Source organism: Dicentrarchus labrax, unplaced genomic scaffold (assembly GCF_905237075.1).
Source record: "Dicentrarchus labrax unplaced genomic scaffold, dlabrax2021, whole genome shotgun sequence".
Lineage (NCBI taxonomy): Eukaryota > Metazoa > Chordata > Actinopteri > Moronidae > Dicentrarchus > Dicentrarchus labrax.
The window spans coordinates 8,893,232-8,919,645 of NW_026136714.1; the positions used below are offsets into that span (position 1 = coordinate 8,893,232).

General features: G+C 40.9%; 1 protein-coding gene across 1 annotated transcript in view; it reads right to left on the reverse strand.

Annotated features, from left to right (window-relative positions):
• ank1a (ankyrin 1, erythrocytic a) overlaps positions 1-26,414 on the reverse strand; it is an 89,526-nt gene that overhangs the window by 41,701 nt on the left and 21,411 nt on the right. Inside the window, exon 2 of the mRNA XM_051421431.1 lies at positions 12,918-13,010. Coding sequence (XP_051277391.1) covers positions 12,918-13,010 — 93 coding nt within the window. The remainder of the gene's footprint in view (positions 1-12,917; positions 13,011-26,414) is intronic.

The window sequence follows — 26,414 nt, forward strand, 5'->3', positions numbered from 1 at the left end:
TGGTTGACACAAAATTAACACTCATACACATCCAGGCAGCGGGATGAGCGTGTGCCCTGTGAAGCCATTACCTCTGCTGGCTCAGTAGACTAAATAGTCTTCAGTGAAGCCTCACTGAAAGAATCTCATTAATTGACCCGTTAATCAGTTTACTGACCTCTAGTTTACTTACCACAACTAATCCTGGTTGACATCCTACAATCTGAACATCAAACAGAAGAACAAATGAAGTTGAAAACAAGATTAAGGAGGAAAAAAAGAACACACCCACAACATATACGCACTTACACTAATCTTGGACACACATGCATCAAAACTCTCAAAGATACTCTGGCTCCTTCCCATGTTGTTGTGGGAGGCTCAGACTGATGAGTTTGATCAGGTTTGTAAGCAATTACTTGCTATGTGTTTCGTGTAATTAAAACCATAACAAGTTAGTCTGTACTTCACAAGAGGCAGATCTCTTTCTATCGCCATGACCTGCATCTCCATTTCTCTTCCTTGCTCTTTTTTTGCTATTGTCATAACTAAATACAAGGGCATATTCAGGACTGAAAACAAGAACAAGCGGTGAAAGCGGAGCCAGGGAGAAGTCTCCAAAACAGTTTATGTGGACGGATGGAGAACGAGAACAGTACTTAGCGAACAGAGAGCAAACACAGAGAGACATGAGCTGAATAAAAGAAATTTGCTTGAACAAAATGGACAAAGACTAAATACCAATACATCAATATTCATGTGTTAGAGATAAAGTAAAGATGAAAGAAATGGATTTAAAACTGGGAGCAAAGCCAGTGACAAAAGTATTGGCCCATTACTGTCTGATGTGAAAGGATAAAAGACAGGGAGCGTTGGCAGGTGCATTTCATCCGAGAAAATGCAACCATGGATTTTATAAACAGAACAAAACATTGCAAAAAAAAGACAGCAATAAAATAAGAGTGGAAGACAAGCGCACAGGTAGAGAGAGATAATATGAAGAGAGAGGAGAGTGACAGGAAAAGAGATGCAGTGAAAGCGTAGAAGAAGGAAGGTGAAGAGGAGACAGAGAGCAGCAGAGATGGTGGTACTCACTCCAAAAGTGACGGTCTTGACTGGCATGCCTGTTGGCCCTCCACTCTCTCTTTCTTACGTTTTCTGTTTCTCTCAAACACACAGCTGTCTTTTCTGATGCCCCCTGCAAGTGCTGCGGTACAGGGCACGCAGACCCCCGTCCAACGTAAACACGAACACACACACACACACGCCCAGACACACACACTTGAGTAAGCATGGTGGGTGGAGAGACCGGGGAGGGTGGGGGTTGAGGGGACGGGGGGCCCAGGGGTTTATCTCTGGAGGAATGCTGCCTGTATCTAAAGACACACATTTCACACACAGCCAAAAACAAATGGGCACCTCACACTCTCCCCATGGGTCTCCTGCCTACATCCTGGCTCACTTTTTCCTAAATTTAATTTTGCCTCACTTGCTTTTTGCCTCCTTCTATTTTTTTCTCCTTCATCTCCATCTTTTGCTCACCCCTCTTCTATCCTCCATCACACTCTATGTTCTGCTCTCCACCTCATCTATCCTCTCCACCTTTCAGGTTTTGTTGCACCCGAACACTCTGTGTCACCCTTACTTTATCCCTCCTTTCTCCTGTCCCTTCTTCCACACACGTCACGCCCATCTCTGTGTCTCCTGTATGTTTTGTGACAGCCAGACAATCATTTTTTTTCACGGACCAGGCAGTACCAGAATAGCGGAGAGTTACTGTGGAGAATGGGTGTGTTTTTTTCAGAGTGGGTCTGTTTCAGTCTGTGAGGTGACTTACAGTGACAAAGCGCCTGGTGGGGGGGGTGGTGGTTGCTGCCACCGCCCTGGACAATGGGCCAGACACACGGGGTGGGGGAGCATGGAGGGGCCAGCCTCTCAAAAGGCCCTGCCTCTTTTAATAAAGCGTCCGTCATTCCCTGCTTGAAAAGGCCTCCTTTTCTCTACCTCTCCCCTCCTCTCTCCCTCTCCTGGCTAAATGCTGGGAAAAGCACATCGCTGCCAAAACCATGCAGAGAGATAAATGCTTGTAGGAGAGGGGAAGGAGGGGGCAATGTAGAAAGAAGGCTACGCACTACTCAGTGCCACTGGACCGTGACCTGGGCAAAAACATCACGTGGGATTTCTCTCCTGTCCACAGTATTAAGTTTGGACAGTGATGAGAGCTCCACTGGCAAAGAATGTGGGGCAGGGGACTATGGACACTAATGTCCATGAAGACATGACAAATTACCCTGTGGTCTTCCACGAAAAGGGGACTGCAACTCTTCCCTTCTGGCATAAACCTCCTTTGGCTCAGCCTGCAGAGTAACTCATCTGAGGAGAGCAATGATAACTTATCAGGTCCTAATTGGTAAGACCTCCTTAAGGTGTGGCAGAATCAAGTGAGTGATGACAGAAGTTTTCTGGAGGTGTTTATCAAGTGACATGGACTTAACGTTCCACACTCAAAAATGAGTTTTGCTCATTATTACTTGACTTGGATGTTCGAGCTTCACTGTGCAGAAGGTTGTATGTGCAGAGTTTGACACAAGAAGGATGTTTTCATATTTGTCTTCAGAAGGGGAAAAGTTTCTCTCTCCTAACCTTAAATCTCATTTTGTATAAACGAGCAGGATTTTGTGACTTTGCAACTAGTTTGGAAGTCAATCATGGTCCAATATACAACTTACTGAAGTGTGACATGCTAACTGAAACCTCCAGTGCACGAAGAATGTACTTTTACACTCATTTTTTATTTTATATTTTTAGAATTTTAAACAAAGATTGAACTTTTTGTGGAAAAGACCATGTCTAAAACATGTCAGGAGGGGATCTTTAAGTTCTGAAACCTGACAAAATTGGTATTTAATACAAAGCTCAAGTGATTTTTTTCTGGCTTTTTTGCCTTTTTGTTTTACCTCAGAAAATATTTGGGTGAGACAAGGAACATAGCACAAAGAAAGTCATTGGGCCTCCATGCAATGGAAGTTGTTCAAAGATGCATGCTGGTATATTATGGAAAACTCTTACAGAGGCTGGAATTGAACTGATTATCACAGTATGTGGCTCAGGGAGGTTGCAGGTCATTATTAAGTATAGGCCACACTCCGGTTTTGTAACAGGGTTGATTTAGGTTTGGGACAGACGTGCCCTCTGCACCCTATGTCGAGCCCCTCTTGTTGGCAAGATAAAGGGCTACAGCTGTCCACGTGTGCTGCTTGGTTTATTGCCCGTGTCCTGATGTCTCAGAGAACAGGCTATAGTTGAAAAGCTGGGGGAGGAATCAACATAAACACTGATAGTCTGTCAGCTGTCTTTCTTCAACCTGTCACACTTTTGGCCCTTGCCTGGCCCCCGTACTCGCTGCCTACCAAACACTTTAATGACACCACACAGATGAAACAGGTTTAAATTCATGGTTAAACAATAATTAAAAAAACACAATTTCAGTCATATTGGGCTAAGTGGATACAATACTTCAGTGACAATGAACCTGAATATTACATTTTAAGGCTGTACATTATTGACTAAATAACCTCCCTACCATTCAAATCTAATGGAGATCAATGAACGTGACCGGTTTTCTTTTTTTGTGTCTTTATTCCAATCTGCCCTAACGTTTTTTTTCAGCTTATTTATGTAAGTATTATTTAGTTTTGTACGGTTTTATTTTTTCTTATAGTTTATGTACATGAATTTACAGAAACAAATGAGAGTCTATGATGATGTAATAATGTAAAGGTTTTTTGAAATACTCTGTAATAAATGTTTTTTGTGAAATTAAGAGTAAATCGAGGGACATCGTGGTGGTGTCCAACACCTCCATCTGACAGCTTCCTGCAGGTGTGACCCTGTGCTGCAATGTTTCCAGCTTTGCTTGAGGCTCCAATGAGCCAAATTGACAAAGGTGTTGTGTGGGAAGGCAGCTAGGGATCGTTTCTGCAATTCTGATACAAGTTGACTGTTCACTGGAGGGATATGAGGGAAAAACGTGAAACCTCTTGTGCATTTCACCCTGCTGGACATTGTTTTCAATGTCAGGTGTAAAGAAGTGCCTGGAAAACACACATGGTATACAGCAAGCCGCTACAGGGACTGTAGTATGATTCATTTGGAGAGAGACACTCCCAATACAAGGAATATTGTGTTTTCATCTTTATAGCTATTCTGAAGAGCCTGATTTCCAAATAGAACAGGGGAAGGATTATAAATTAAAAATAAAATACACTATATACTTCTATGTGAGCTTGTGCTATTTAAATTTTGCATAATGGCCCTCTAGTGGCAGCGTGATGCTCTGCAGTATCAGCCTGCAGCAGCTTCAAAGAGAGTATGGGCTGGGTCGGGTTGATTACTGCAGCCCTGGCACAAAACTCACACAAGCACACACACACACACACACACACACACACACACACACACACACACACACACACACACACACACACACACACATAAATACACACACACACACACACACACACACACATGCACACAACACACACTTTCAACTCCTTATCCTATGCTCCGGCTCCTCCTCACAGGCTACATTAAGCTTGCCTGGCCTCTGAACTGACAGAGGAGCGGTTTAACTCAGCATTTACAGCAGCGGGTGTTAAAACTGCCTTCACTCTGCAGACTGATTACATATCACATGTCAGAGCACACGTACTGGCTCACTCCCCATATTTACATATTGTCATACATACAGTACACAAAGATGCCTCAGCAAATTCACATGCGCCTCAACGTGACAAAGCCAGACTGACCTGTGGAAGACAAAAACAGGCAGTTAGAAATACTCAGACGAGGGAGGAGAGCAGAAAAGATGAAGGCAATAGAGAAGAATGACAGCAGCGATATGTCAGTGCAGGGCCAGGCTCCCATTAATCTTAATAAGTGGAGAGGTAGTGATGGGGAAATACAGAGTGAAGATGTGCAGGACGAGAGAGAAAGAGCATCACTGTGGACAAAATCTGTCCTCACAGCTCTCCATCTCTCTCTCTCGTATGTATGCAGCATCTGAGCTCTCGCTGAGAACACAGACTCCATAATTTAAAACAAAGGCTCTAAACCATCAGTCAGAACTGGGGTTGAGTCAGCATCAGACAGGATCTGAGCAGTCAGACCATAATTCAATCAGTCTGGTTAATAGACGCAGGGCTGAAGTGGCCCAACTTTTCAGACTCTATTCAGACCTAATGTACTGTCCCGAAACCATGAGATACAAACTGCTCTAGGACTTGGAGTTCACCTGCGACTGTCGGCATGACTCTGTTAAAGTGGGACATAATGCAAGTCTATTAAAAGTCCCACAAGGATATAACTGTACTTTGCCTTTTGAGGAAGTGCAACAACAAAAAAAACCCTATTGTTTTACTATTAGAAAACATCTGTCTCTGATGTCTGATGCTAAAAGGCTACAAAGTTTGGGGCGCACATATAATTCATTCTCAACCAACCTTATCTATTTTTTATGTCTCTGTTAACAGTTTTTTGCATTTCCTGGATTCAATGATCATCCTCAGACATTCCTGTTGAGTTCAGTATGTGATGATGGTAAAAAGCAATAGCAGCAGCAATAATGGAAACATTTCCCAGCACAGAAACAGTGAGGTTAGCACTCCTTGCTCATATTCAACATTTGCTTTACGGTGAATTATACAGCGAATCCCACCTCAGAGGAGAAATTAGAGGAATCGGTATCTGGCTCTTTTACATTGTAATTTTTGAATGATCGCTTACATCTGTGCAAGACTAGAAAGACACATCTTTCCTTTGAATCCACAGGACCAAAAAAAGCAGTTTTAAAAAGGTGAAAGATTTTGTGCTATTAAACGCAAACAATATTTGACAATTATCCATAAAATTAAGTTATTGAATATTTGCCGAGATATTGAGTGGGACATTTTACAGTTGACAATGTTAAAATATGTAACACTAACAGCAAATGTACATTCTGAACAGTAAACTTTGTAAAATAAATTAGTTTCAATAACAACTATAAACAACAAACCCTACTTTTATACTGTACTGTACTGTTTTATACTGTATAAACTGTACTGAGCTACAGTACATTTTAATGCAATCTGTTATTTGGCAAAAGCCTGTATTTTGACCATTAAACGAACAAAGTCATGAATTAATATTAATGATTCTTCATTTACCAATATTTGTTTCTGTAAATATGATACAAGCTACAAGAAAGAGTTTTTATCAAGAGATTGAGTTTCGATCACAATCAATTCAACCTACATATATGCCGATGGAAATATATTAAATAATATGCTAAAATCATCAAATAATTCTGCCATAGCTGCTGTATCGGTCGGGTTCAGATATCTCAATTTAATATCCCATTACACTGCAGCTCATCTGCATTAAGAAACAATAAAATGAGTGCAACTGTTTCCACCCACAAACTTTTTAGATGACCCTGTATGGAGCCATATGGTTCCTTTGCCTTTGTGTATTATATTGTTCTCAGTGCACTAGGTCTGTCTATATGTCAACTTACAGTATATCATTACCACTGGGGACAGTGGCATTTCTAAACATTTGTTTTCGGCTTGCCTCAGTGCAGCACCAGCCTCATTTCTCACCATAAGGCGCGGAAGTGGTGAGGCAACAGGCCGGGAATGAAAAGATGAAAGCAGAGATGGATGGAAAGAGCAAGAGGTACACGGCAGAGGTGAAAGAAGGGAGGACGTATTGGGCACGGTGGCAACTTTGATGATAAATAAATGTGCCTGGGGAGCTTCGGTGAATTGGTGCCTCAGTGGATGTGTGTACAGTATCTTCTTCCACAGTCTTGTTGACAGAATGATGGCATCTTCATCTGTACAGCTTTGCTGAGTCAGACCCTGATTTCTCTCTCCCCCTCCCCCTCGTCTCTCACAAACACCTTCCATCATCATGTTATCTACACTGAAGCGGCAGAGTGGTTGCCGGCAGCAAAGACAATTCAATGTATGGACAGCCATAAATGAACAAATAAATACATATTTCATGTATCTACCATGCTGCTTTCCGCTTAAACACTTAATAGCTGCTGCCTAAGGGGCCAGATGCTGAGCTGTCCGGCGCATCTGAGATTGACGTGTTAATAAATATTAAATATAAGCAATTAAGGGAGATTTTCTCATCAGTCAGGGCAAGGGCAGTCAAAAGAGAGATTATAAAACTGACGCCAATTATTCCACTGCCTAATGCTGCCTCACTCACAAATACAGACACACTCATCATATACGCGTCACACACACACACACACACACACACACACACACACACACACACACACACACACACACACACATTCACCTACAGTGCATTACTGTGCATGCCAGTGCATAACACACACGCTCACTCGCATTCAACACACACATATGCAGCTCTTCCATATGCAGGCGTACAGTTCAGGCAGCGGTATACTCAAACCGAACAAGGCCGTGCAACTCGTCGTCCGACCATGGGAGGAGGCAAAGTTGTTAATACTTTCTTAAAACAAGATGGTCCGAGAAGCTGGTCGTCATAGTGAGGTGGTTCCATTATTAGCCAGAAGGAGGGACTGAAAGAAGTGATCAGTAGTAGTAGTCTGCCACTCAGTAAGTTAATCTTAATAAGGGTTTAACTCGACATATATATTATATTAAATATATATTATTATAAAATTAAATTACAATCATGATTACTGATCAGAAATCATTAACTTCAGATCTCACTGTTTTGTTGGAAAACCTGCTGTTCATCACATTTTACCTTGTCTCAACTCCTGGTCGGGGTGGGCTGCACTCTAAAGGTTTCCAGTTCAACAGTACATAATAATAATAATAATAATCATAATAATCATAATCATAATAATAGCTGCATCATAGATCAACAAAAACCCTTTGTGTGAGGTTTAATGGTGGTGGGCAGCATGGAGATACAATACTATTATCCCTCATTAAAAAGGTGCTTAAATGCTCTGGAGGTTTTTCTTAAAGAGACAAGAAATATGGAAATGGGCTTTGAAATTACAAAGTAAAAGCACAGTTTACACTATTGTTAGAAGGTTCTTCTGGGGAGCCAGTAATGTGTAAATGTGAAGTGGGCCTGAAATTACTGATTATATTTTTTTTAATTACCAGTACATATGTAGCCTAGTATAACTGTTGATAATCAAATTACATAATATTACAGGTAAAGGAAGCATATATATTAGTTTTCCCTGTTCTGATCTATGTGCAAACACTGAGCAGATCCTGGTGCTGGCCATTGTTAAGATTGTTTTTTGATTTCGGTCGTACTCTCCATTCTCCCTCATCTTCATCACTGCTAATGCCAACAGGGTGGAAGAAGGAACGTCAGGACATTTCTAGAGGCTGTATACAACTGTATACACACCGAGCCTTGGCAGATACTGGGCACGGATGATTGTCCATCACAAGGAGTTTTCTACAACTTTCAGACTTTCCGACCAGAACTTCTTTTGGAGTATACTTTACCATGCACTCTGCGCATTCACCTAAAACACATGCACATGCACGCATGCATGCACATTGCTTGTCGCTCAGTTTCTCTCTCTCTCTCTTTTTGTCAAGTAAAAATACACACAAAAACTCAAACTGATGATAACTGAGGTGTCTAAGATTAGACAGACTGTTTTAAAAGTGAGTAAAGGAACATAAGTCACAAACCAGATTACGTGACAGCAAATAACGCAAAGTGGAATTAAAATAAAAATAGATTATACGTGTAAAATAAGTTGGTGGTATGATAATGTTTAATTTTGCAAGGTGAAAAAGTCTAGCCCTGGTATCTTTGAATTCTTGTGCACAAGCTAAACATTGAGTGGGAAGTTAAAAGTATCTTTACCTTGCTTTGTGAAAAAATAAGTGTATATTTATTCAGTCTGAACTGGTAATGTCCATATTTCATAATCCAGTGACCTATGTATGACAAAAGTTTCACATTTTTCATTTCAGCCTTATGATTATCCTGTTATGGGCTCCTTGTGACAAAGTCAGATTTGTAAATTCATACTTGCACTAGTCTAAAATGGCTTTTAGGAATTTTAAACCTAGTGTAGTGAACCTGTAGGTGTGACCTGCATTTATAAAGCCATTTAGGTTATAGTTACTTAAGATGGCTCCATTGAAAGTTTTCTTTGTAGGTCAGATTGCTCCCATGAGGCGTCACACTGTTGCAAAAAGCCAGAAAAGATCACTTCTTAATGGGTCAGCAATACGAGGAGAATCCTGCTCTCTTGTCTTCTTCCAAAAGTTGGTATCTGGCCAACTGAGACATTATTACACAACTTCTGCAGTTTTGTACAATAGCACTAATGCCCCCTCTACCTTTAATCTGAGTTCTGTGAAGCTGGTATCAATAACCCTGGGACAAAAGTGAGAGTTACAATATTTGAATACCCCTTGGCCTTTCACATGTAAATTAAACTCTGCCCCCCTAGCCGAAACAAATTACAGCCAACTGCTGGTGGCTGGACATGAATGGGCTTCCTAATGTAGTCTGCATCTACAGTGGGCTGGGGAGCAGCTGGAAAAGAGAAACTGAGACGGGGGAGAATTTATGTGACAGTGCAGAGTGTGACAGTTTGCTTTTTTTCATATTGAGTCTGCCATGCAGCCGTACTGTGACGAATGGGGCTTGGCTCCCTGAGCATCTGTCTCCAAGGATTCACTGAGGGGTAATTAGAGCTTTGGGATGATAAGGGATATTCTCTAGGCCCACAAACCATTAATGGTGGCAAAGGGGACCGGCCTTTGCACAGACCTCTGACATCTCACAATTCTGTCTTACAGGAGGGGGTGGGGCGCTTGATGAAGCGTTAGATTTTGGTGTAAATTAAATCAGCCCTCAGGGAAAAAGTCAGGGTTTGTAAGACCAGTTTGAGGACTGCTGAGAGCTGACCAATCGGCGTGATTCAGAATGGTTTTGGACTTACTTGGCTCTGACAGCTGAGAACAATAAAATCAAGCAGGAGTGAACTTAAAATGGTCTGTTACTTTTTTCTACTATTTTCCTTGCTTTCGCCATCGTTCCATCGGTTCTAAGATTGTTTTTATCACATTCATTGTGACCCCCTAGGTTAGTCATTTTAAAATGGCTTTAGGGCCCAGAAAACCAAGATGGTGTCCATTCACTTGCCAAGTGCATTACCAAAAAAAGTGTTTTCCCTTCCCGGTTTGCTTGGCCCAAAGACTTTACACTGGGATGACTTCACACACATTTATTTTTATTTTTTTGTAGGCTCTATGAAAGTTTTACAAACATAAAACCTTAATGGATTAAAAGAGTAATAACCAACCGTTACAGTAGGTATTCTGTCAATAGACAGGTGTCTCTATTTATAATGGTGGTGAATGGGGGAAATACTTTCACTGGCACAAATTAAAAGCAAGGCTGACTGGCGTCATTGTATATAGCTCTCTTTATTCATCCATGGTTCGATTTTGGTCTACTGAATTGCTGAAGTTGTGAGTTTTAATGTGCAATGAGGGATTATTAGTAACTTTATGGATGCATTCACTTATGGTTTTAGTTTCAAATTAAGATAGATCATTGGGCTAAACTTTAGGCTTGTTTAAAGCGTGTATGGTCGTCTGACAGCTGGTGTTTGTTTCCCTGTTGTACCTATTTTTAGCAATCTTGCAGTGATCAGATCAGGCTCATTTTAAAGTAACGAAAACAGAACAATTTTAATGCCAATAGATCCTCCTAAATGTTACACACTTGACCTTTAAGATGCAGGAATGGGGGAGTAGAGGAAGAAGTTGAGGGCCGTGGGCAGAAAGGGACACTGTATCAGTCTCGAGTAAACACTGGTTGAGGAAGCAGACACCCTGTTGCAGGGATTTGGTTTATGCTGCTGTTTCTTTCCACTGCTGTGTTGGCTAAGGGCCAGATAAGGGACTGGGCTCTTTAGTACAATCCATCACTACGCCACGCTCTCTCTCTGTCTGTGAGATACAAGGTGTTTATATACCCCTCCTCCCACCCAGCAATCACCATGCTCCCTCTGAATCCACTGTATACTATATTTTACTTATATTTCCTCCTTATCATTTATGTTATTTGCCAACCATCAGTAGGTTTAACTTACCGGGTTGGTATTGTTTGGAAACCTGAAGCACATTGAGCTGGGACTATAGTCGTTAGTTGTAACAGAATGGTGTTCATAGTCCTAACTGACAGATAAAAAAAAACACCAAATAAAATATCTCCTTTCACTCGTTCACACAAAAGATAAAAAAAAAATTCTACAGAAAAAAGGAAAAATACATTGCCCAATGCACACGCATTCAAGAGCATCACCGAGGGAAAGACAATACTCCATATTGTTGTGTGTTGGGCCAATGGCCTGGGGAAACTGTGATTGATAAGAGATTACATACGTATCCAGTTGCCCTTTATGTGTTACCTTCATTCTGTGTTAAATGTGTTCATTTTTCTTTTTTTTGTCATTTGTTCTTATGTTTCTGCACTTCCAAATGGTTTACTTAGTCAGCTGAAAATGGTTTAGCTGAGGTCCATTAGAGTTTAACCTAACAATGCTCCAGAGTGTTTGGGAGCAATATGGAGATCGGGAGAGTAGGTTTAGAAATTTGACACGAGAGCAAGGGGGGAGCTAGGATTTGAGGGGAAATCATCATGGGCAAGAGTCGTCTGGAACAAGTTTCCCAGCAGCTTTATTGCACTTAGATAATCTCTCCTCCACTGAGTGGAAATGGATTCAAGATCATCTACTGTATTAGGAAGGTGCAATAAAACATTTGGCAAACCTATCCCTGACTGTTAAAACAGATAGAACCAGACAAAACACAGGCACAGCACATGACAAACAGTGACACGGGAAATACACCACAGCCACAATACACAAAGACAACACGACACATCAAAGGCACGGGCAAAAACAGGCTCAACCACAACATCTACAGCACAAACACCACAATGGAAAAACCACAGACACAGACAGCAGCACAGACACAGCACAGACACAACACAGACAGAGAGACACAGACGGATATTCAGATCAAATCTAATACTAATACACAAAGTGAAGCCATGCACCGACGGAAATAGAGCATGCTCACAAACGCACTGATAAGATTAAAAGAGGTCAATCCCCCAAAACACACACATATGACTCACACACTTCCTATGTTTTCTTCTTTCTCTCTCTCTCACACACACATACACCTTGATTTAATCCCAAACACGAACACAGGGGTACAAATGACACAAGCATATTTTATAAATTAGAAGAACCCACAGGAAAAATACTTGGACTGTTGTCTGTTATCACTACTGTGAACCTGTGTTGTGTGAAGTAGTTTGTGTAGAAACATACGCAGACGTGCTAAAACTTGTATCGAGTCGATAGGAATTATATCAAATCTATATTTTGCCCGTGGACTCTTGCCATGTAATATGCTCTGCTTGAGAACATTAATTTCAGAGAAATCACAGACACTGATATAGATGTTAATATCGATACAGATACACACTCACGTATTTAAAAATGTGAAACTCAAAGAAAAACAACCGCAAAACAAAAACAACCAAATCAAAAATCAGCAAGTTAGTACAATACGTCAAGCAAGGACAGGAACAAAGAAAAAGCTCCAGCCTGATCCCACAACACCTGACTGAATCAGCTCACAGCACAACAGCAACACTAGAAAGTCAAAGGAACCAGAACTACAATACCATAAGCAACACACAACAAAAACAAGAGAGATAAGGATAAAAACAACAACAACAGCAGAGCAACAATAGTGACACACACTTTAAGTGACAGATACAAGATGGTCATAAATACAGAATATATATATATATATATACATAGAGATATATAGAAATAGGAAAAGCCAGATATACGTGTTGCAGATATTTACTTCATCATCATAGTGCCATACTCCTTGGCCATCCGGCATCTCAGAGCTCACACTACTGTCCTGATCGATTAGCCAGCGATGCACGGCATGGGCCTAAAAGAACATACGACATAAAGACAGAGCCCAGTTAATCGCAACAGTGAGAAGCAGATGGATGGAGAGACAGGAGAGAAGAGGGGAGGAAGAGAGGAGGAGCAGGGCGGACAGAAAACAATGGCAAGGAAATGAGAGAGATTCAAAGAGGAACAGGTGAACAATATATTGAGACACAGGTAGAAAACAAGGTGGGGGAGGGAGGGAGAGGAGGAAGAGAGCAGGAGGAGGAACCACCCCACCCCGCCCGACCCCGCCCAACCCTTCCCTCCCCAGAAAAAACTCTCCCTCTGGGAAACAGGTCAGGTTAGGATGAGTGGTATGAGTGTGGAAGTACGATGTGGCACGAGGGCATCACGCATACAGTGATGAGCGCTGGGCAACGCCACACTGATGGCGATGAAGGAGGATCTGGTGTTGATGGTTTGTGACTCACAGATGGATCAGCTGTGTCGCTGCGGAAAGCTGCAACCTACACACTGGAGTGAGTTGGGATTCCTTTACGTCCCGCTTGTGCGAGTGGCATCTGGACACAAAATGTAGTGTACTTACCCAGAATTCACACATATAAATTTGCAACCACATATGTGCAGTACAAAACACGCCACAAAACATATATTTCAACACAATAAGACAGAGAGAAGAAACATACAGTGAGGCCGAGTCTGGCCACTGACTGAGACACAGAGAAACAGTGTACATACTAGTGTATCGGCTTATAGCAAAGAAACTTTCTTCATAATATATACGCAAACAACCTGTAATAAATATTACAAAGTTGTGAAAAACAGCAGTTGAAACAGCAGTAATTCTACAACAAAAGACTGTGAGCTCCAGACAATAACCAGATAACACTTTTTTCACAGAAAGGCACCAAGACTGTCTGCTCCTCTCAGTGAATTAGACAATCTGTTAAACGTCTTCCACCAGACAGACAGAGGGAAGGTTACAGATCAGATCTCTTCACACTCCCTCTGTTGAGATTAAGATCAAACATACTGTAGCCAGCTCTAGTACCGGTCACCCTGAAACACACATATACACACACACACACACACACACACACACAATAAACCCCATCTGTTACTCTTGACTGTTGCCGTGTCAGCACCAAAAACAACCCAACGCAGCTCCTTCTGTGACGCTCGCCGCCCCTGTGCGGCAGAAATACTTGTCAAGATTTGCACTGGGGTGAAATCGCAGAATCGCAGGGATTAATTACCCTGTCATGGCTGCTACTGCACATTTACTATTTACTTTATGCCAGCAATTTTACAGTACTTGTGTAGTGTTTTTAAGATGCAGTGATGCGGGCTGTCATACCATGACAGTGCAAAATAACATTTATTTTATACTGAAGGGCCATTTAGCGCACAAACTGTTGATTGAAGGAGAAAACTGTAGATTGGCCACTTTAACAAAGGACGTGACGAAAGAAAGATATAATATGGACACACTTATGTACTGCTGTACTTGCTGGAGCCTACATACCCAACCTTAGGGTAGGTACTACACATCTCAGACCATGTCCTGGAAAAAAATCATAGTGTTGCACTCGGTTGTTTCTCAAGTAAAGTGGCAGAAAAAGTTGTGTCAAGAATGAAAAAGAGAGTTAGAGAGAGCTCCTTTCTCACCTCCACACAGCTGACCAATCATGGCGTGAAAGTGGGTGTGAGTGTCAGACACAACCCCTCACCTCCAACCCTTCAACGTTGGAAAGGTGTAGGGGGGGAGGGTGCTTCTGAAGCTGATTGATCATCCTGTTCTGATGGAGTATACTGGCTTTTTTAAACATTACCCTTATGTAAACCTGACCAAAATTAAAATTGTAACCCCCTTTAACTTGAAAAACTCCTTTTAAAGAACCAGTGTGTAGGATTTAGTGGCATCTAGTGGTGAAGTTGCAGTTTGCGACTAACTGAACACCACTGATGTGTATTTGACAAGGCTGTGAAGAGTGTAGGAGGAACTATGGTTCCTGTGAAGCTCATGAAAATTGCAAAAGGTCCTATCTAAAGCCAGTGTTTGGTTTGTCCTTCCTGGGCTACTGTAGGAAGATGGAGGCCTCCACGGAAGGCGACCCACAGTGTCTGTAGTTAAAAACGACTCATTCTACGGTAACGAAAACACAATGATTTTTATATTCAGGTGATTATACTCTAATGAAAACATACCTATGAATATTATATTCCATTTCTGCTAATAGATGCTCCTAAATGTTACACAATAGAACAGACAAAATGTCCTCATCCCAGAGGATTTCCTCATCTTGCTATGCTTGTGAGGATATTTGATCCCCACAAGGACAGAGATACAAGTCACACACAAAGAGGGAGCAGGACCTTCTGTGTCAGGTGGTGTGTCTGTGAAGACAGATGCATCAGCTGGTAAACACATAGCAGTGGAGGACAACACACAGAAAACAGACGGAGTCACCTCAAGGGTACAGTGAATCAGAGGGTGACAGCAGAGGCCAAAGCCTTTGTTAGGACACCCGAAAATAGACAAAACCAGCAGAAGGGGGCAACTACAATGTACAACCAGAGAGAACTGTCGCACATGTGTGACATTTGATCCTTTTTTAAGCACTTTCTAAGCATGAATGTGCACTTTGCGTGACCTTTATCTGTGAGAAATATTTGTAGTAACATTGCTCAGTTACACCGTCTGTGCATGTGGCTGTGTGTGAGTGTGTGTGGAGGGGATTGGGTATGTACATGTTTATGTGCGGATGTGTGTACGTGATGCAGAGGGGCGTCATCCGTAGAGTTTGTGGTGAGTTACAGAGCGTGTCAGCTTAAAAGAATAATTGGATTAAGTAGCAGACGGCTAGTGATGACAGGGAGAGAGGGGTGAAGGGGTGGAGGAGGAAGAGGAGGACGGGAGGGGAGGGGGGAAGGCTAGAGTGAGGCAGAGGGGGAGAGAGGTGCTGATAAGAGTAACAGGCCATTTGCTCCGGAGCCTCTGGGAGCCTCGGGGCAGCGAACAGACACACAGAGGGAACTCAAACCGTTACGCTGTAGATTAGAGGGATAAAGGGATAACACTCGTAGTCTCTGGACAACTAACTAGCAGCCTCTTGGCATTTCGGTATACTTTACATCAAACTCCCAGACAAGCATAAGACAACCAGTATGAGTCATGTACAACAGAAAAGAAAAAGGACACATCATTTTGTCTCTGTTTGCTTTATGTGCTTTTAAACCTCCCTGATGGCAGTGAGAGTATTCTGGGGTACTCAGGAGGATGTTACCTCTCCACATTTGCAGCTAATCGTTCAGTGTCAGGTGCGGAGGCAGAGCTGAGGATAAAACTGAGGACAGAAGTCAAAAGAAAGAGTGTAAGTCAGGGGAAGGCTCATATTAAAGAAAGAGGAGTGTGTGAGAGAGAGAAGTGGGAGATTGATTAGAGAGTAATCCACTGAGAAGGGGGCACTGACGAAACAGGACTTAAGGCTTCATTGGTGTTTCATTTGTCACGAGCATCATTTGTTGTATGTTGACACAGATGACCTCAAGTGGAGCAAAGAAAGGGACTAGAGTCAGAGAAACACTTTCACTCATTGAAGGTTTGGAACAGAAAATAAAAAGTGCTTCTACTGGATGAAACCCTGGATAAAATATATATATGTCATATATCCACCTAGTTCACTCACTCAAATGATCTTCTGCATAAAAATTGCAGGTTTTGTTTGTTACTGTAGGGGCATTAAAACCAACATACTGTATATTACTGCTATATTTCCTCTTCTTTTCTTCATGAGTCACACAAACAGACACAGTATTTGTGTAACATGAAGTTGTAGGGGGTACAACTGCCCAACATGATCTCATTTTCACTACACATACTGTTAAACTGACAGTCAATTACGACGATTACAGTCCACCTCGAATCTGCCTCTTAAATTCACACACACACACACACACACACACACACACACACACACACACACACACACACACACACACACACACACACACACAATAAAAATGCACAGATAAAAGAGTACAATACAAAAGCAGCCCACAACAATATCCCATAAAAATACATCACGCGTGTCCACATTAATTAGCCTTCCCCCCATTCAGAGACGTGTGTAAGTTTACTTTACAATATGCAAAGCTGCTTCTTATAGTGCCACCATCTGGCAGACTGAGAGACGTTTGAAAACAACAAAAAATAATCTAAATTTTGGCACGTTATGCAGTCTGATGAGCTGTAAGGCCACGGGCTATAATTCAAAATGTCACCCAGAAATACTGTAAAAATCTAAGAGGCAAAAGATGAAGAATTGTTGACATTTGGACAACAGATAGCACAGATCCTTCCTGTACTTAGCAGAGGTGAAACAAAACCAGGAAGCTGAAATTCATAATTTGTGAATATACATTTTGAAGAATCAAAACACAAATCATGAAACAAACCAACAAGATAACATATTGTCATAACATGTCATTTTGTAGTAATGTGGGAGTTTTTAAGGTTTAATACTTAAATTCTTTGCTTTAAGACATGGTCTAAAACCTCTACATACACTGTGGACATTTGCATTGTATGGACATGAGCTAGGAAGATAATTACAAAGCTCAACGGCCTGAATCAAAGGACGTTATAGATTAGACTAATTGATCATTTCTAAACAAATTGAATAGGGTCTCCATACTGCTGATGCGTGTTTGTCATATTAAATAAGTCTTTCCATAACTGAATTAAATACAAGGGCAGAAATTTAAAGGGACATAAATTACTGGCTGATAATGGGAAATGTACTGTATACTATTATAAATTACCTGGATAATTTAAATCTTTACATTTACATCTGACAAATTATCGGTTGATATTAATAATAATTTATTTTTAATTCTTATTATTAGCTTTACTATTTATTATTAACATGTGACTAGAACAAAGATATGGAATATTAAATCATCCATCTCTGCTTACGACATCTAAGACTTTGTTAACCTCAGGTGTGTAAAAACATACAGGTTATGAACTTCTTTCTAAAACACAGAAATGTAAAATGATCTGTTATTTTATTGGTATCGGCCATGAGAAGCAGGTAATTATCGGTTTTTCTATCGGCTGAAAAAAAAAATCCATATTGTGCATCTCTCCAAAACTGCTGGAAGGGTTGATTATTAGTACAGAGTACTGTTTAACCAGTTGAGCTGTTGGGTTTAAAAAACCTGACCGTGTGCAGAGAGCTTTCAAGCACTCGACAGGGAGAGAGAGCAGCTCTCTGCTGCTCAATGGACCCGCAGCGCCTCAATAACTCACACTCCCTCTGTGAGAACAATGCGAACTGTAAGGTTCTGAGCTGTGATATACCGTTCCTCAAAACACCTATTCATCAGTTCAGTTTGTTTTAGCCCTGCAGTGCATCGGCTTTGCCTTGATCGTCCACCTTCCCGTCCATTAACGTCAAGTTCAGGATATGCATCAAGTAATCAAGCTCTAATGCCATGAGTCAAACCAGGCCAATTCCTGCCTAGTTCCTTGTGAAATGCTGACACAGTATCTAAACTAAGTGGACCCTTACTAAATTATTCAACTCCTGCAAAAAAAAATAGAAAATCAAGTAGAGTTATAACAAGACAGCATCATCACTAAGGTGGTGTGCAGTAAAGAGCTCCTCTCAGAATCCCATAAGGCTCCTGATCTCATCTGCAGCTCTTATTTCAACACAACTTAACTGAACACATCACAGGGGATGTAGCGCTGATGTGATAAACTACAAGAGTGATTAAAGAAGAGAAACTGGACTGTAAGAGGACAGTACACTTAGTCTATTAGCTAAACAGGAGCTTAGAAACGTGCATTAAAACACAAAGTAGCAGAGGTTAAGCAGGTGTTACAATTTTACGATACAATATTTCTATTTATATCTTACTTTGAGAAACATAAACATGTTTTCTAAAAAAGCCTTTTTCCAGCTAAACTTACAAGAACTTCTATGTAGAAAACATGTCAAATTTTTGATTTAAGTCTGGAACTATCTGATTTATATGACTAAGGGACCTGTGTGTCTCTACAGACACATTTGGTCAGTACTAAAATTATTGAGGTTTGATATCTAAATGGGCCTATACTGTACCTTACAGTTTTAGCACAGTGTAACACTTTACAGTACTTCACTTACAAAATTATCAAACATTTATCAATGTCAGTAAAAATCAAAAAATGATTATATGATTAAGACAAAAGTCTGTAAAAAAAGAAAAAAAAAGTCTCTTTAATAGTCTTTAATAAGTTTATTTTGGTGTAATATGTAATTGGATTGGATTAAACAATCATTTGACTTTATTTTCTAAGAATCTTTGGATAGATGTGCAATTTCATAATAATCATAATATACTGTATATTCATACTGGAAAAATATTCTTATCGGTATTCTGATACACTGTCCAGTCTTACTCGAGAGTGGTATAACGTTCAGAAATATTGGCAGTTTTCATAAAACAGTGATTGCACTTCTGATATGAGGATTACATAATTAGAAATGATACAGCAATTGTTTGGCAGGGTTGCTCCATATGGAATGAAAAACAATGGTTGTCATCAAAATACATTATTGATTCCCAACTCACTGGTAGTCTGAGTGCATATTGTACTCACCTGTGATTTGATGATTGGACTGCTCACAGCACTGTGGGTGCCTAGTAGTAGTAGTAGTAGTAGTAGTAGTAGTAGTAGTAGTAGTAGTAATAGTAGTAAGTATCAGGATTAACTGCATCTGTCTTTGTTCTTGAATGGATGACTGACAATATGTCAAATAAGAGCCAAAAAAGTCCAAATGTGGTATTTATATATGGACTTGTGCTAAAAAAACTCCTGGTCTATGTTATGATATTGTCATGCAACATCTTTGCGTGGAAAGATACTCAGCTAGATCCTCCCCCCCAAAAAACAAATAAATAAAACACCACGGCTTGAAACATTTGAGATGGGTGAGAGGTTTTACTTGTAAGCAGGTGCGTAAATGAGTGCAGCTATAGAAGAGGAGACTTCCAAAGTGAGAGAGAGTTGAGAGACAACAGAGTGAGAATGAGCAGGAGAGCTCTGCAGATCTCCGCCTGATAAATAATGCATGACAGAGAGCTGCCAGCTCTGTGCCCAGCAGCAACCAGCCTGAGCTCCATCAGCAGAGGAGAGGTGGTTTCTGGAGGGGCACAGGTGGACCCGGCAGGTGGGATGAAAGGGAAGGATGGCGCAGTCACCTCCACCTATCACCTCTACGCTCTTTTTTTCCCCTCCTCTCTGTCTAACTCTCCATCTGGGCTCACGTTCACTCTCTACCTGTACAGTACACACTTGTGTGTGAGCATGTGCAGAGTCATCCTCTTCATCCTTTACTGTCCACAATGTGAGGTCCTGCAGTACTCTAACAGTGAGGGTGCCTAGGATGCACATACAGGTTAAAACTGTGTTAGGGAGGTGTTGATTCATCTCGATGAACATTTATAGGCTGTATTTTGTAATGTTGTTAAAGCAGGTATAAGCAGTGTCTTTATATCAACAGTGGATCTATGAGTATGTAAAAAGTCACAACACAAAGGGGTCATGGAAGCAAACCCACACACAATTATCAACTGACTCTCTTTGGTTTTCCAGCACACATTTGACTCTACAGCTTTCTGGCTCACTCTCACTGTTCTTCTTATAGCATTTTATCTAGATGTAGCAGGCAGCTGTTTTCAGCAAAACTGAAGCTCTAACACCCACTGCACGCTATCTGCTCGGCATAAAGCAGAAGACGGACAAAGATAACGACTACTGTACCAGTTTATTTAGTTGCAAAAGAGCCAGATATTTCCTTTAGGAATTGGTGGAGGCCAAAAACAGAGCTAAAAGAAAGAGGTTTGGAGCCCCGTTTGCCACATGGACACAAACACGACTGCTTACGCTGTATCTGCAAGAGTTTGCGAACAAGTTTGCCATAACAACTTTATAAGGTGATGATATGTCAATGTTGTTTTTACAGCTTGTTTCTGTTAGTGGTCAAAAAGAAGTTGTTGCATGTTTAAGCAAATATATCCTTATGAGCCATTTCAGTTATTTTTGTGAGTCGACTGTGACTTCTGTTCTTTTACAGTAATTCAGTTTCCCTGTGTTTAATTTCACTCTCTTGTCACATCATCACATACTGTTACAGTGATTTGTGAGTTCTGCCCTCTTAGGACATACAAACACTTTCAAAAATGGTCCCTGTCTGGCTGCTGTTAAAGCTCACATACACAGCTTGCTTTGTTTCTGTAATGATTGGAAGGGCAAATCACCACACAGAAGACAATATCCACTTTAAAGAAACTAATCCCAGATGAAAAAAGTAGTTGCACAAATTAGACAAGTAATTTCTCAAATGTTGCAAAAAAATCATGAAGACATTTGACAAAAAAACTGTTTTAGAAAAGAGGAAAAGTGGTCAAAACTCGACCCTGCTGAAAAACACTGACCAACGCTACAGCCTCTAAAATTACAATAACAGACTTAAAAATAGATTATGCCAGGCCTACTGCATTGGATTGTAATATAATAAGGTGTTCTTGTTATTTTGTCTACCCTGTCCCACCCTCTGCTCTGAGCCTGTGGAGGTCAGAGGTCATTAAAGCAGAAAGATTAACATCACAGTGCAAGAGGACAGAACGCTTTGATGTTCTCTGCAGTGGAGAGACGGTACAACCTCTTCTGATCTTCAGCTCTGTTTGTACCTTTTTTTGTCTTCCTCAGAGAATACTTATCTGGGGATTGTCGAGGCGGCAGGTGGAGGAGTCTGTTTTAAACAAAAGGACCTTTTGAGAGCCTGGGTAAGAGTCCCTACTCACATCAATATACTTAATGTAAACATTTATAGGGCTGCAGCAAAACCGGTTAGTGTTCGTAATATGGAGTCATCTTCTGTTACTTTTCTTTAGTAGTGGAAGATTCATAAAAAAGACCAGATAAAAGAAAGAACTGTAGTACTGCAGTTGGAGCACTGTGACATGACACAACAATGTTTTCATGTTTTGTGTGAACCCCTGGGAATTGTGGCGTTTGAACTGAAGCTTTGTGAAAGAAAGAAGAAATAAAAAAGAAAAGGCAGAAATGGACGGTATGAGGAAGAAAGACGCCAGTTTAAGTTTCTTTCTGTGTTTTATCAATGACATTTAGCTGCACCCTCAGCCCCTCCCTCTTATTTTTCTCCTCTTTCCATTGAAAACCGTTGCTCTTCCATCCCAGACTATTTTTATCCAACATTTCATTACCATAATAAAACACATGCATGAAAAAAAGATAAACTCAAAGAGACAGCACAGCCAAAAACCTGGATTTGCAAGGCTTATTTTCATCTTTCTTTCTTGTCTTCTTTTCTTTTATGTTGCTCTTTTCTTTTCGCTCAGAGAAATGGAAAGAGACATGCCTTTTCTTTCAGCCTGTGCCTCATTATGGTGCTTTTCAGGTCTGCTCTTTTGTATGGGACCAGCCCAGAGCCATGCACAGGCATAGCGGAGCAGCCGGTGGATTACCCAGACTCACGTCAACACTTTGACAGAACCACCAACCACTCCAGCAAACGCCCCGACTGAGTGTAGCATGAACGTTACATGCTTTAATAAGTGTAGCCAAAGAGCCATGCCAAGACTAAACCAACAGGAACAGCTGCTGTACCACAGACATCAGTGTGAACAATACATTTAGGTCTTTAAACCAGGGCACGGCTATCATAATATTGGACAGAATGTATTGCTGTCCATTGATAATCAGCATGCAGTGTGTTGTCTAGCCACACAGCATCACGTCTCAAACTGAATGCCATTAAGATTAGACGTTCAGAAGTGATTGAAGTAATTTTTTTGTCACTGAAAAGCCTGAGGTCATCGTCTGCTTTTGAAACAGAAACCCAACATGCAGCGTCTCTTTGCTTAACATTTGGCCTGTAATAATATACTCTCAAACAATACATGTTGAAATCAATGCATTATGAAGGCACTGTATAAGATAACATGATAAATACTGTAAAATACATCTGCTGAGGTCAGAATTCCTAATGTAAAGGTTAAAAATATGTTCTTACCTATAAAATAAGTAAAGGAAGTTATGATCATTGCTAAATATTCCATCTCTTTAACGCATAATCTCAATTTTGTTATCTATGAAATTAGAATATATTCTAGCTTTACACCCATAATGTCATATTAGTTCAGCACACAGTGTCCATATATTAAAGCTGCTCTCATCAATATTTTAATATGTACAATGATGTAATGACGACATTCAATGTGAAAGGTTCAGCTTGTACCAACGAACCCACAGCTAACTCGCTCAGCTCTACGAAGCAGTGTAGCTTCTGTGAACTCACTGTTATGGTGAGTAACGTTTTATTTGAGGTCCACTCTCTCATCAACATTGTTTCCATGTGATCTTCAGCAGACAGACAAATTAGCAACTAGCTGGTGAACACAGTGAATGATTTAGCTGGGAAGGAAAGATATATTTTCCCTAAATGTTGGTGGAGACCCAAAACTGAGATAAAAGAGACAAGAGGAGAATGAATATTGTATTTCCATTTGTGTTAAAAATCAATGTTAATATTGTTCTGTATATGATGGCTATGCAAATATAAAACTGTTTGCTAACAAGTTCACTATATCAAGTTGCAAAAATATGCAGTAACCCAAAAGATGCAGGTTTATGTTGCAAAGTTTACATTTCACATTTAGGCTTCAGACACACACACACATACATGCTAGAACAATGAATATGTCCTAGGTCATATTTTAAACCCTTTTTTTGTGTGTACATGTATGTGCTTGTTTGTGTGTGCATATACTATGTATGTGTGTGCTCAGCATTTGGCAGAGTGGAGCTGGAAGTTCAGGCGGTCATCTATCAGAGCTGTACTCACCTTCTCCAGCTCCCTCCTGGGACAGAAAGATGGATGCACCCTCTATCACTGCTACATGTAGTGCTCATTAAGCCTCTTTGCTGTGGTATGTCACTGTTTCTCCAACTCACACCTGTGTGCAATCGCTTACAAATACATGCACCACACATACACAAGCAAACCTGCACATGTGAACCCACACACATAGGCACATATACTAACACATATACTCTATAAATACTGTTATATTCTCAAGGATTAAACTCAACTTTAAATTTACCTGAAGTGAACCCTCAGTAAAACGCCTCTAGGCTTTCCAAAAAACAGTCCTGAGACTGTTCACACTGAGGTGCCAGAGCACAATGCACTGCCATAATAGCCAATAAAATCCCATAGATGGCTGCTGCATAGCTCTTAAGACAAAACTTTATTGCAAGTATCCTTGATTAGATTCACAGTGGGGAAATTGAATCTGAAGGGTAATATTCTCAGGAGGGAAAGGGACACAAACAGCAGCCAGCGAGCTGAGGGGGAGAGACAAAGCATTAAGCCTGTCAAATCCCACAGAAAAATGGATTCGTCTTCCTAACCTTTAAAAAAGAAAGCCCCCCCAAAAGCCTACAGAGTGGGCTCTTACACCAGAAAACCGTGATGAGGAGAGGAAATTACACATGAAGGGCTTTAATGCAACACCTACAAGCTTGGCATGAAGGTTTGCACCATTAATATAGTAGCTGTCTTCTGTTTGATTCATTCACAAGGCACTGAAATATACTTATCTGGTGATACTGAATGCTCATAAATACACCTTCTGGCTGCATTAGCTCATCAACTGAGGATACTTTTACTCACAAAAGCTACACAGGATTAAACTAAAGCTGATGACAGTGCTCAAGAGACTAGTATATATGCAAATGTTAGCAGCATGTATTGTAGAAGAAGAGGACAAAAGATGGCAGCAAGCTGTCTTGTATCACACGTATCAAATTATAAAAGACACACAGATAGGCACAAGAAAGTAGTATTATGATGAGGAAAGGAGGAAAAGGTGGTTTAGTTGATGTTCTAAGCTTGAGATAAAATTCCCTCCCTCATCTACCCTCCCCTCTTTCTTTCTTTCCCTCTTGTTGCAGCTGACTCAGCCCTCAGGGAGACTCCTCCTCCACAGGGTTTCAGTGGGGATGGAGTACTGCTGCTGACGGTAACGGTTTGTGTGTGTTAGTATGCACACTACATGTCATGTATATGCAAATATGCTGCAGCGCTTACAAAATGTACACACACATTTACAGTGAGAGGAGGATGTCAATATGAACATTGCATCAACATTTTAGCCATTCCTCATGCCACCATTAATTTCTACTACTCAATACGGAATGCTACAGCTGTGACAGCCTTTGCAACAAGTTACAGTTTCTAAGGCCAAAAAGCTTCTCTGGCAAGAAAGCAAACATGAGTGCAGTACTACTACTTTTCTACTAGATCTCTGCTGATGTGACAGCCAGCTTTGGCAACTCTGTGGTCCAAGTGTCTGTACTAATTAAAAGACAATATGATTGAAGATGGGTTTGAGATGGAAGGCAACATAAATGTGTTTGGCATTCACATGTGATTAAAAAGTAACTGATCAATAGAAGTAACAGAATCAAAAAGGAAAAAAGTGATAGATATACATCTCTTTTCTATTTGTCACAAAGCATAGGACGTTTGTACTGTACATGTCTATTGCTATCATTCACACACACAGCCCTGCGGTCCTTCCATCTATCTATGTATTAAGACACACAGCACTGAGGAACCTTAATCACACAAACACACACACACAGACACACACACACACACACACACATAGCTGTTGAAAAGCCCTTTTCTGCGTTCATGACGAGGGCACGTTGAGTTCCTCACTGCAGCTCTTCCCTGATTCTGTAGTCAGCACTAATGGCACGTGGCTTAAACCTACACCCATGTGCACACTAGGACAGACGCTAAGATACACATACACACACACGTCCCCACACCCTTGGACATACCTCTACATACACCCTTGCATTAATGCAGCTCTGCACATGCCTGCACAAATGACCTGCACACGCACAAAGAAGTCCATGTAAAGAAACATTCACTTGATCGTCATACACAGCAGGCAAGCTGAATGCATCTAAAAATAGCACCCTATTGGCACCCCCACTGTCATCATTATTCCTTTCATCGTCCTTATCAGCAATGTGGGGCTCATTCAGTTGGTGGACAGTCAAGCCGCTTTCACTGAGAGCTTTTCTCGCATCCCCATCACCACTGACATCACCATACCCTCCTCATACCCTCTTTTCAATTCCTGTCCTCTGTTTCTCCTCTCTAATATTTCCATCTTGCATTCCTAGGTCTTCTTTTTCTCTCTCTGCCTGCTTATTGGGAAGCACTGACGAGTGACACCCACCACAGTGTGGAGAGAAAGAGATGAAGGAGGAGAGGAGGGCACATCCCAGAGGAAAACCTTTATCTTGGCAGAATAGGTCCACTGATACAGAAGATGTAGT